General features: G+C 37.2%; 1 protein-coding gene across 3 annotated transcripts in view; it reads right to left on the bottom strand.

Moving 5' to 3' along the window:
• Positions 1-13,151, bottom strand: part of C1GALT1 (core 1 synthase, glycoprotein-N-acetylgalactosamine 3-beta-galactosyltransferase 1) — a 35,526-nt gene that overhangs the window by 6,811 nt on the left and 15,564 nt on the right. For 2 of the 3 annotated variants that reach the window (XM_030857226.2, XM_060304637.2), the window contains exons 2-3: positions 4,531-4,767; positions 658-1,325 (exon numbers count right to left, since the gene is read on the bottom strand). In XM_030857226.2, coding sequence (XP_030713086.1) covers positions 658-1,325; positions 4,531-4,767 — 905 coding nt within the window. Of the gene's footprint in view, positions 1-615; positions 1,326-4,530; positions 4,768-13,151 lie in introns of those variants that run through there. The other variant, XM_070046351.1, reaches the window with a different exon arrangement.

Genomic DNA, 13,151 nt, shown 5'->3' with positions numbered 1-13,151 from the left:
ATCAGAAATAAAAAATCCAGGAACAGAGCCAGATTTTAAAGATGCTTTTTTTAAAAAAAAAAAAAAAAACAGCTTTCATGTATATACTAGTTAAAAAGTTTTAAGAAAAGAGCCCAAGTCTCAAAGTCTTTTCATGCGTTGTTCCTAAAGACGTGAAGGCTCTTTACCCAGATCTTCCCGTAGCCTGCTTTCTAACCTCATTCAGGTTTCTGTTCAAAAGTTACCCTTTAGAGAAGTCTTCCTTAATTGCCTAAACTACAGTACCCCATTCCACTCTGGGTCACTCTCCATCCTCTTACCTGGGTTTACTGTTCTTCAGGGCACTTGCCACTACCTAAAATCATATTATAACTTGACTTGTCTTGCCTGTTTGTTGCATGTCTCTTCATCCAGAATGTAAGGTTCATAAGAACTGGAACTTGGCCATATTTACTGCTATATTCTTAGTGCCTGGCATACAGTAGTATGAATATTTGTTGAATTACCACTGCCGACACCTTTGTTCTCATCTACTCTGTTACACTGCCATTCGATATAAAAAGACTAAGGTAGATTCTTAGTTATTGATACTAAAGAAACATACACATTATTAGTTTTTTTTTAAGTAAACAAAAGTCAGTCTAAGTATTTATACAGTAATAAAATTTTTAAACTTACCTCTACAGGAGGATAATAGTTATAATTCCAGTACCAAAAGGTTCTAGGCAGATAACCCTTAATTAAATGGTGTTCTGGTACAAAGGGATGAAAAGTTTCTTTTCCAGTGGTATCTCTGGAATCTCCTGCTTCTACATTTATAATTTCCATGCATCTCCCCAGTGCTAAATCTTCGATGGAGGAACTATGCGTACATTTGTCTGTTTTAAATGCATCAACAAATCTCTTCAAGGCTTCTTTGCTCAGTACATATCCTGCTCCTCCACTCATGTAGCCCTGCTTTACATAGGGCTTAAATCTTCTCCCGAAGTAAATGGGTTCTTCAGGGTTGTATTTTGAGAGAAGCCATCTCAAGTTATCTAATATAACATATGTATCATCATCTGCTTTCATAAACCAATCAGCATCTTCTAAATAATGATCATGAACATACTGAAAAGCTTTAATTGTTTTCCAGTATAGTTGGTCTCTGCCTTCTCTGGTTTTTAATCCCACAGCAGGGAAGTCTTTATTTTCTTCTGAACTCATAAATAACACTTTATTACAACGCTGGGCCCATGTAGCTTTGACGTGTTTAGCCTTTTTCTCTAGATTTTGAGGCCCTGTCATTACCCAGCAAAGAATTTTAACCTTCTGATAGAGGTTTTCAGCGATGTCAGTGTTCTCATCTATTAAACAGAAATTGTTTAAAGTTAATTCACATAGTTGTAAAATCCAAATAAATTATACCAAAGAAGACATTTTCTTAAACAATTTCAAAGATCCCCCCCGCCCCCATATACCTCTTTACCATTAGTGATTTAGCTGAAAGAAACAGAACATTGACAGGAATTTCTCACTGCTGTGAATAAGCTTCTGAAGGGCAGTAAAGACAAACTAATGAAGCAGCAGTTCATTTTGGAGTCCACAAGAGTCTAGTGTTAAGAATTTCTACAAGTACCCTGAGGTGGTTTTAAAAATGCTTTCATGACTACCCCAGTTCCAAGAAGAGGAGTTAATGCAAAACAGAGATTACTTCTTACAGTAACATACCTCATTCCAAAATGCAAATCTAACAGTGAGAAATGGAAGAACAGGTAGAGGTAGTATTTCCAAGATTGTCTAGAGCAGTGTTTTTCAAAGCACTGGTCGGCAAAGAAATAGGGAGCTTATGCCAGAATATAAAGCAACATGTTACTTCTTTCATCAAGGAAGTTTTACTACAACCTATCAAAACGTCCACTTAACTCAGCAGCGAGCTTAACTGAGTTACATCCTGGTGCAAGATCCTTATTAGGATGCAGACAGGTAACAAACAATTCACAGGCTGTCAGGTCAAGGCTACCTTTTGAGTAACACTGCTCTAGAGGAAGAATCCAACTATGATATTCCAGATCAGTGCTTGGTGAAGGATCAATTTTTATTTCATTGTTAGAGACCTATACTTCTGTAAATATGCTAAAAATGAATTACTAATAAAATAAAATTTAAAAAATAAATATAAAGTACAAGCCCAAAGTTTTTATTTCTAGATTTATTCAAAATTATTGTCAAATTACCATAAAAGTTTCTAACTATTTAATCCTGATTTTAATACTTATTTAGTTGTGGACCAGCATGAGTCTGCAAAACCTCACTTTGTGTAGCAATGCTCTAGGCAGAATTCTGAGGAAACATCCTTAAAGTTAAGGTCAACCAGTGAGTTACAAAAGCTCAGCCCTGAGAAAAATTAACAACTGGAGGCAAAAATTTCTAGTTAACTGATGGAGAGGGAGTAGAAGGAAAGATTGGGCAGGGCATGAAAGTATTCTCATGTCCCTCTGAATTTCAAGAATTCACAATCCAAAAACAGAGAAAATTACCCTCTTTTCAGTCAGAGAGCATTCACATTTCATATACTTGAGGAGCCCAATCTCTTAGCTGTACAGATATACCAAATCCTGGATGGTGGCGAAAGTGGTGGAAGCAGAAATCCCCAATGTTTCACTTAGAGCAAGACATCCTTCTCCCTACTGCTGGAATCTGGTAGATAGTCTTTCTCATTCTTTCAATTATTAATTCATTCATTACTCTGTAGTAGGCATGTACTGGTACAGGAGATAAAAAGATGAATAAGACACATGCCTTATTCATGTGTCTTCAGAAGAATTCATTCTAGCATGGGAGCTTGGCATGCAAACCAATACTTGCCATACACTAGAAATGCTATAATAGAGGTATGTATGAAGGTTTCAATGTGCTGAGGGTAAAATAAAGCAATGCCTTATAAACACTATAGAACAGTGGAATGGGAAGTTGGCTAGAATAGAGAAGAAGGGGATATAAAGCAATATCAGGAAAAATAAGAGATGATGCAAAAATTAGGTCTCTAAATGAAGCTCACCAGAAGAAAGGACAAAAGGCACGGTGAAGTTTGCTTGAGAGCAGGTACATGGATATACGGCCTGAACTAGGGCAAGCGTGCTACAGATTGAGAGAAGTAACCTAAAAAATGGTAAAGAAGCAGACTGTTAGAATTTATGAGAAACAGGGTTGGTTGGTAAGCAAAGGAAAGCACCTACCACGACTTCATAGTTTCTGGCTGGCTTAGGCAGAAAGTAATGAGCTATATAAAAATAGGAGGAAGAACGAATTTTAGGATTATAAAGGAAAAGGAGTGTGATTTACACATGTTAAATCTGAGAGAAACAGACCTCTAGCATACCCCACATTCTGTGGACCATCAAGTAGGACAAGTAGATCCTAATATATGTGCCTGCAGTGAGGCCGATCTAGTACAGCCTACCAGGAGTAGAGAAGCCTGGCCCCAACTGATCAACTGAAGACCTAGAGCAATGATACAGATCAAATGCACAATGATTAAACTGCTCTGTGATAAGAACATGGCTGCTCAGAGCTGAATCACTGTCATACAAACATTCACACACACGACACACTTTGTAATAGTATGCATGTATTTGCTAGTGTATAAAACTCAACAAGGATGTGATACCTCGCCCTCAACCTCAGCTTGAGAGATAGGAAAGAAGCAATTTACTGCCAAAAAGATAAGAGAAAAAACCCTTAATGGGGGACCCTCTGCATTCCAGAATTCCAATGGTTTTTCAAGCTGCTATACTGTTTTCTGTCAAATAAATCACAATTTGCAGAGATCTTTGAATTCTGAACGTCTTCTCGTAGTGTCTGGAACTGGGCTAAGGTAAAGCCAGCAAGGAACAGATGGAAACTAAAATTATGGGGATTGATGACATCACACAGGCAAAGAAAGAGCCAAAGGACAGAAACTTGGAGAAAACCAACATTTAAGGGGCACATAGAGGACATAATTCAGAACATTTGGATAGAGGTAGAAGACCAGGAGAAAATGAAGTCATTATATATAACACATTCCTAGTTTTCTACTTCCCTAATTTTTTATGCCTCTCAAAACAAGAAAAGATTAGTTACGTTAGCTACTGATAAAATATAAATTGAGATTTATATATATCTCTTGAGCTTTTCTAGGAAAACAAGACTAAGCAAAAACCAAGATTAAAACAAGATGATAGCAAAAACCAGACACAGATATGAACCATGATAACAAAATTAAAATTTTTAGAAACAAATCTAACTTGAAAGTCTTGCCTTTCCCCAAATTATGATTTCTGAACTATTTCTATTTAAAAATAAATTCAAAGTTAATATCTTACACCCTAAATAAATCTGGGTTTTAGCAATTTCCTTCTCCTTAGGCAAACCAAGAACTGTCATTTAATATCTAGAATTAAGCTCATTTTCATCAAAAGATATAGTGATATAATAAATTTCATATAAATAACTTTTTCCAATTCTCTCAACACTTAAACAGATTGAAAAATATGGTTTATCTTTACTCCTTAATAAAGTAAGCCATACCTTTATGTTGGCTAGCATCTGCATCAAAGTTCATCTGTCCTTCTAGATGATTCTGTTCATTATCATCTGAATGCCTAGCATGAGGATCATTATGAAGAATATTAGGCTGGAGGTCCCTCTGTTCTCCCAACAAAATACTAAGTAGCTGAGAACATAAAACAAATCCAATTGCTGATCCACAAAGGAAGGTTAAAAAATTCAGCCAAGATTTAGAGGCCATTTCCCGAAAATGTATTTCTGTAAGAAAAAAATTAGCAGGATGTTATAAATTATAAAGCAATATAAATACCAAGAGTAAGGACTGATAACTTTTAGCTATACTGGGAAGTTAATTCCTTTCATACAGGAGAACACATCTAAGAGTATTTAACTTTTGTCCCTCTATTTCCTGCGAAAACACACAGTATGGACAATTCAATAAAATAAACGAGTAGCAACTAGGAGGATCACTGCTGGGGTGGGGCACAGGCAAATATGTCAGTATTTACACACGGAATTTCCTGTTCTTCTAGCCAGGATCCTGCATGGACCCAAGCCTGCTTCCCACGTTCTTTTTCTTTCTTTGCTATCAAAATACTTGTATTTACCCTTTTTCTCTTTTGGTAGTAATCATTACCTACTCTCATCAGGGGTCAGCAAACATTTTCTGTAAAGAATTAGAAATAAAATACATCAGGCTTTGTGGACCACAAAGTGTCTTGTATATTCTTTTTCTTGCTTTTTATTAAAACAATCTTTTAAAGATGTAAGAAGAATTCTTAGCTTGTAGAAGGCTAGAGTCAGCACTGTTTCGGGATCCGCAGGGCCAAACCTATCTGCCACCTGTTTTTGTAAGTGAAGTTTTACTTGAATACACCCAGTGTTGACTATGGCTGCTTTTGCACTACAACAGCAGAGTTGAGTACCTGCAACAATGGCAGTATGTCCCGCAAAGCCTCATCTAGCCCTTTAAAAGAAAAGTTTGCCAACTCCTCGCCCTAATACCCAGGCTTCACTGCAGTGGTGAATGCAGCTGCCACCTGCTCACCATCTTTCATTGTTATCCCACTGGACTGCAAGACCCCGAACAGCATCTATATATCACTAGGATTAAGTAGGATGCCTGCGACAGTGGCTGCTCGACAAATGCCTGTTGAACTGCCTGACAACGAAACAGGCCCTTCTTAAGGGTTTGCTAATAATTACTACATGGTGAACTTATAAATTCCTATGAAATTCTTATGAGAATAGTCCTAATTCTACAGTTTCCAACTCCCCAAGATAATTTTTTAAACGTTTGCTAAGCATCTACCACATGCCAGATGCAGTCCATACTTTATCTTGCTTGAAAAAAATTGTAATTTCATTTTTCATTCTCACTATGACCATTTTGCAGATAAGAAAACAGAAATTTATAAAAATTAACAGATAACTTGCACACGTTGACAAAAATCAATAAAAGTCACAATTTGAACCCAAGTCTGTCTGCTTAAAAAGTCAGTGCTCTTTCCATTGCATTTCTCAAACTCTTTACCCAATCACCACTAACAGCACAGGACAATGGACATGTATAGTGAAGGTAGGGGTTTGGGAGATATGACCGTCAAAATAAAAACTGCTTTGAAGTATTTTGTAAAAACAAATAAACAAACCAATGATCATCACTGGAACAACAAAACAACTTCATGTGGTTATATTTCCAGAATGGCTAGGTTCTTTAAAACCAACCATCCAGCTGAGTACAACCAGAAAAACTGAACAAAATGTAAAAATATATATGTTTGGAGACACTGGTAAGATATCAAGGCAGTGAGAATTGAGGGGAGGGGGGACAAGCTCTGGAAAAAGAAAGAAATCAGGAAAGGTGGGCTGGAAATTTGGCACAGCTTCATTCCTCAATACAGCTACTGATTCTGACAGAGAAAACAGGAGCTGACGCATAGAAGCTAAGAAAAAAAACAGAGTCCAGCATCTGTCTCGGAGAAGAGGTCTTGGAAAACAGCCAGGCTTTTATCTGGACCCTCAAAGGCTACAATCTAGGAATAAGGAAGGAGCAGAAATTAGACCAACCTTCACAAGGACTGAAGCCCAAGTTGGAATCATCTTAACCACTGACTGATTAGGGTGATCTACCCCTAGCCTAACTGCAAAAATAAAGTTTCCTGGATAAATATAAAATTATGGAGAACCTCAAATTATTATTATGATTTTTTGGTAGTGATAATGTCCAACACAATAAAAAATAATCAGGTATCAAAATTAAAAGTCTGACTGAAAACAGAGAAAATAGTAGAAAATAGAAACTGACCCACAGGAGACTTAGATAAGAGATTTTCCTACTAATAACTTTAGTTAGTCAATAAGTTCAATGACAAGATTAAGATATAAGGTATAGGGTTTCCCTGGTGGCACAGTGGTTGAGAGTCCGCCTGCCGATGTGGGGGACACAGGTTCGTGCCCCGATTGGGGAGGATCCCACATGCTGCGGAGCAGCTGGGCCCATGAGCCATGGCCGCTGAGCCTGCGCGTCCGGAGCCTGTGCTCCGCAACGGGAGAGGCCACAACGGTGAGAGGCCCGCGTACCGCAAAAAAAAAAAAAAAAAAGATATAAGGTATAGAATAGACATAGGTGAAGAGGAAAATTAATAAACTGAAAGCCAGGTCAGAAGAAATTACACAGACTGAAGTACAAAAAGACATAAGGATGGTAAATTAAAAATTGAGCGAAAGAAACATAAGGAATAGAGTGAAAAGGTCTAACATATGTGTTAACTGGAATCTTTGAAGAAAAAGAGACATATGATTGAGGAGAACCAGTATGTGAAGAAATAATGACTGAACATTTTCCAAAACTGACAAAAGACTACCAACTATCAGATTCAGGAGGCTCTATGAAACACAAAAAAATTTAAAAAATAAAAATAAAAAAGAAAGAAAAGAAAATGATACCAAGAAACACTACAGTGAAACTGCCAAAAACCAAAGACAAAGAAAGCATTCTATATCCAGCAAAAATTGCATTCAAAAATAAATCTGAAAAAGATTTTTCAAAAAACAAAATCTGAATGAATTCATAATAAGCAGGTCTACTCTAAAAGAAATACTAAAAGGAGGGACTTCGCTGGTGCTGCAGTGGTTAAGAATCCGCCTGCCAATGCAGGGGACACGGATTTGAGCCCTGGTCTGGGAAGATCCCACATGTTGCAGAGCAACTTAAGCCTGTGTGCCACAACTACTGAGCCTGTGCTCTAGAGCCTGCGAGCCACAACTACTGAGCCTGTGTGCCAAAACTACTGAAACCTGCGCACCTAAAGCCCATGCTCCACAACAAGAGAAGCCACTGCAATGAGAAGCCCGCGCACGCACTGCAACGAAGAGTAGCCCCTGCTCGCCGCAACTAGAGAAAGCCCGTGCACAGCAACGAAGACCCAATGCAGTCATAAATAAATAAATAAACAAATAAATAAATTAATTAAAAAAAATACTAAAACAAATTCTTCAGGCAGAAGGAAAAGAATTCCATGAAAATTCAGAGATGTAAAAAGGAAGGGTGAGCTATAAAAAGCTTATGTATATGAATAAATACAAATGAACACAGGCTACATAAAACATTAAAAAGTTCCCACAAGGTATTATTACTATTATCATTAAAATAAATGACAAAACTGGCACAAAAAGTATGAGAAGGATACAAAGAGTTTAAGTGTTCTAAAATCATTCTTTTGTGTAAAAATACTAATATCAGACTTTAAGACACTAGGAGGGCTTCCCTGGTGGCACAGTGGTTAAGAATCCTCCTGCCAATGCAGGGGACACAGGTTCGAGCCCTGGTCTGGGAAGATCCCACATGCCATGGAGCAACTAAGCCCGTGTGCCACAACTACTGAGCCTACGCTCGAGAGCCCGTGAGCCACAACTACTGACCTGTGCACCTAGAGCCCGTGCTCCACAACAAGAGAAGCCACTGCAATGAGAAACCTGTGCATCGCAACGAAGAGTAGCTCTCGCTCGCCGCAACTAGAGAAAGCCCGTGCGCAGCAGCAAAGACCCAACGCAGCCAAAAATAAAATAAATTAAATTAAAAAAAGACACTAGGAATGTATACTATAATTGCTGCTGTAATCATTAAAAAGGTAAATATATATAAGTAAAACTCTAATAGAAAAAATTAAATGATAAAATAATACAAGTATTTTCAAGGCAGAAAAAAGGGAGAAATGGATAAAAAAATACATGGGACAAACAGGAAACAAAGTTATATGATTAACTAAATACAAATTTATCCGCAATAGCATTAACTATAAAAAGACTAAAAATTTGATTTAAAAGATACAGATTACCAGCCAGACTAGAGAAAAAATAAACCCAAGTATACGCTGCTTACAAGAGACATACATCAAATATATTCAGAAAGTTAAGAGTAAAAGGATGGAAAGAGATACGTCATCCAAACACTTATAAAAAGAAAGTATGTTAAAATCAGACAAAACAAATGAGTAGTGGTTACCTGGTTTGTTGTTTTCATGGCATTCATTAAACTCTGCATTTATGATTTACACACTTTTCTGTATTAACATTTACTTTAATAAAAGCTTTATATAAAAATACTTTCATATGACCTTTTATTTTATCCCATTTAATACACATTTAATATACGTATATTTGACATAAAAATATTTATTCCAAAATCTGTAAGTAAATTTGGCATGCCATGGAACTATATACCATGCTTATCCTGTATCTTGTATCTCAGGCCCTCTCTCCTGAATAGCAATTCCAGTTTGAGAAGAATGACCCTAAGGGGAAGTGGAGAGCAAAGCTGCTCAACACCAGAGATGCAAATTACCAATATGAAACCAGCAGGCACTTGTTTACTTCTTTTGCTCTATCTTTACTATCACTTCAAGTTTAGAAAGGTAGGCCTTCATGGGCGAAGAGTATATATGTCCTGCTCAACTCCCCCATTCAATTTCCCAGAGGAAAAGCAGAAACAAGTTTACCAAGTCTTTCTGCTGTTTTCCCTGAGGGGCAGTGTCCTCAAACTCTCCCGCCCACTGTCTTCTTTTCCCCATTCAAACTGCCCTTTAACAAAATCCTTATAATTCAAAAGGTGTAATCTACAATCCCAGAAAAATATCCTTCCTGCTTTAAGTGCTTCTTCTGAAACTCTAAAATTCTCCAGATTATTTGAAGCCCAGTTCATTATACCTTGCTCTAGCCAAAATCTTGGTCTGAGATTATATTCAAAAAGCCAAAGAGGGGCTTCCCTGGTGGTGCAGTGGTTGAGAGTCCGCCTGCCGATGCAGGGGACACGGGTTCATGCCCCGGTCCGGGAAGATCCCACATGCCGCGGAGTGGCTGCGCCCGTGAGCCATGGCCGCTGAGCCTGCGCATCCGGAGCCTGTGCTCCGCAACGGGAGAGGCCACAACAGTGAGAGGCCTGCGTACCGCAAAAAAAAAAAAAAAGCCAAAGAGAACTATTTAACTATCTTTTTGCTATTATGTGAGCTCTCCCTTTAACTGGAGTGTACATTATTAAGACTTGATACAACTGAGGTCAGTGATTTCAAAGAATCATGAATTGAAAACATGAAGCTGAGAGAAGTAAGTGAAAGGCATCACAACACCAAATTTCTTATGGTAATTAAAGAAAGACTGGCAGAGTAAGATTGAAGCCGTAAACCCGAAGGAAAGCTATTAAGGCAACATTAGCAGGCACTTAAGAAACTGAAAAGTCAACTAGGAGCCACAATGCAAGCAATCCCCCACGTCTTGTAATTCTCCCACTGACACTCTGCCTTCTAACACACTAGTTTTGATCTTTTATTCTTTTTGTACTGGCTGTGACTTTCCTTACCTTAACACCAGATATAATCACGTTACAGTCTCAGAAGGGCACAAATCCATCTGAAATTTCCATGGCTGCAGAGTCTACCACTCCTGGTACTGGAAAGCAATAGTCACAGTGGCGTTCAGTACCACTCAGACAGAAAGCACTGTGACTGAGAACAGGAAGTAAGGACTGTAGGGCCTGAGAAAATTTTTATTCCATCACCACAGTGAATATCTGAAGTGAAGGAAGTGCTGATCAAGCTCCAGTAACCATGAATACTAACCTGCTACCCAGCCATTTTCCAAGAAGATACTGAGCTTCAGAACAAGCCTACTTCTGCAGCATGGAGGTTTTATTATTTGTAGATGGATAGGGTTTTCTTAGCTGAGGTAGCACTTTTTTAGAAAGACACCTGTTCTGGGGTAAGTGGAGGGAAAACTGACTTCTTGATTTTACAAAATCTGTTAACTTTAAAATATTTTGTGATGCTGTTCGATGCCTGTCATACTCTTACCCCTTCTGGTCCAGAGAATTCTCAGTCAGCATGTGCTGGCTTATCCCTGTTGCTTTTACCCCATCTCCTTCCAATTTCAAGGGCTCCTGCCTTATGACTAAATTTCTGTATACCTCCATTTTTCTTTCTTGTTCCTGGCATAAAAGAGCTACCTCATGTGAGTGGAATGCCCCACTCAGATTTTTGGCAAAAATCATCACCCCCACCTCTTCAGATTCTTAACACAAGAGTCTAAAGTAGACCAGACTGGAAGAAGACATTGCTTAACAACACCGCACATTACAAGGGCTTCAATATATATTAATTAGAATTGAATGCAGGGAAGTTATCAATGCCACCTGTCTTCCAAACCTGATGCATAATCAGAATCATTTGAAGAGATTTTAAAACTACAGATTTCAGATGCAAAAGTGCTGGGACAACTAAAATTTATATTTTAATTTTTAAGGAACAGCTTTGTGCTATTCATTGGTTAAAAAAAAAAAATCAAGCAAATACAGAACTATGTGAAGAAGAAAGAAACCACCCCAAATCCCATCACTCAGAAACAACTATCATTAACATCTGGTGAGTATCATTACAAATATGAATAACATCTTTATGAATAACAGAGATAAAAGGGAGGGTAATTATACGTAACATTTGGGCCCTGTACTAATAAGAGCATGGATTACTTGTAACCCATAAACTAGGGACTATTAATCCCACTTTACTGATGAACTCAGACTCAGAGGGCTTAGTAAGCTTCCCAAGGTCACACCAGCAATCTGAATCAAGAATTCAGATTCTTAACCATTGTGCTATCATTTTACAGAATTGGGATTATATTAGTCATGCTACTTTAAAGATTTAACATAGTAAATTAGATTTATTTGAATTTATAGAAAAAGGAAAATTAAGTGAATCTAAATTAACTTTGAACATCAGCTAATAAACATTTAGAATGTGAACCCCCTCCTCTAAACAATCCCTCTAAAGATAAGGATTATGAAAAACATAAAGCAATCAGAGGCCTTATTTTTTTATTACATATTTCAAATTTAGACAGTACCTATTGATTTCTTGCTTTGAGAATGTGTAAATCAGCATATATATACATACTCCCACAACAATCAATTTTTGTGAACTTTTATTCTGTAAAATTTACATAGTTTATGTTCTGTAAATTACACTAATTCCCATGACTGCTTGATCTTGAATATATTTTAAATTGGACTCTATGCTCATTAATAGTTCTTTTATCACAGCTGCTCTAAATGTGAGTTCTTTATTAATGTCGTGTTTTTGTTGGCTGGATTTCAGCAAGTAATTTTTGTAATTGTGCTCATTGGTGCTATATTCTAAATTCTTGCAGGCTGGAGAATGTTTACTACTGCCTTTATACCTGAAGCACAACTCGACCTAGTACAATCTCTCTTCTTCTTAAAACTCTAAAAATTACTCAGCGTCTTCCCACACTGGTGCCAGAGACTTTGAGGGTAGACTGATCTTTTATCCTTGTATATAGATAAATGCTCCTCTTCTCTTACGGTTGGTTTTCAGTCACTCACTGGTCACTAACATCCTCTCACCAAGACTTTAATGCCCTTTATTACACGAGCAAATCCTTCCTCCAGCTTTTTAGGCTTTCAGAAAGTCAGTGGAATTCACAATAAAGTCCTAGGCTTTCAGTGTTTTTTGTTTGTTTTTTAAATTTTAGTACTTTATACCATATCCTGCCAGGGTTGTCAGTCTAGAATTTGTAATCTGTTCTGGATTATCATATTTGTTATATTTACATATTCAAAATATATTTCTCTCTTCAAATCACATTAAAATGATGTTCAAAAACTTTTTTCCTCAAAGACTTTCCTTATAAAATTGGGATGAATGTTATATAGTGATACAACTTATAAATACTTACAAATACACTGCATGTGAGGCATTATGTTTGAAACTTTTATATGTTTTCTCTGATCCTCACAATTGGATATAAAGTAGGAGGAATCAGTCAACCTGAATTCAATACATCATACAGCTACTGAAATCAAGATTCTATAGTACTGGTGGAGGGAGAGACTCATGGATCAATGGAGTAGACTAGAGAACCAGAAACAGAACACTTAAATAGCTCCACTGATTTCTGACAAAGGTACAAAAGCAACTGAGTGGAGGAAAGATAAACTTTTCAATAAATGGTGCTGGACATCCCTAAGCAAAAAAATAAACCCTGACCCGAGTCTCACATCTTATATAAAAGTTAAATCAAAATGGATCACCGACTTAAATGTAAAACATGCAACTATAAAATTTTTA

Source organism: Globicephala melas, chromosome 9 (genome assembly GCF_963455315.2).
Source record: "Globicephala melas chromosome 9, mGloMel1.2, whole genome shotgun sequence".
Taxonomy (NCBI): Eukaryota; Metazoa; Chordata; class Mammalia; order Artiodactyla; family Delphinidae; genus Globicephala; species Globicephala melas.
Note: the sequence above shows the minus strand (reverse complement) of the source record. Positions and strands in the feature narration are given on the sequence as shown.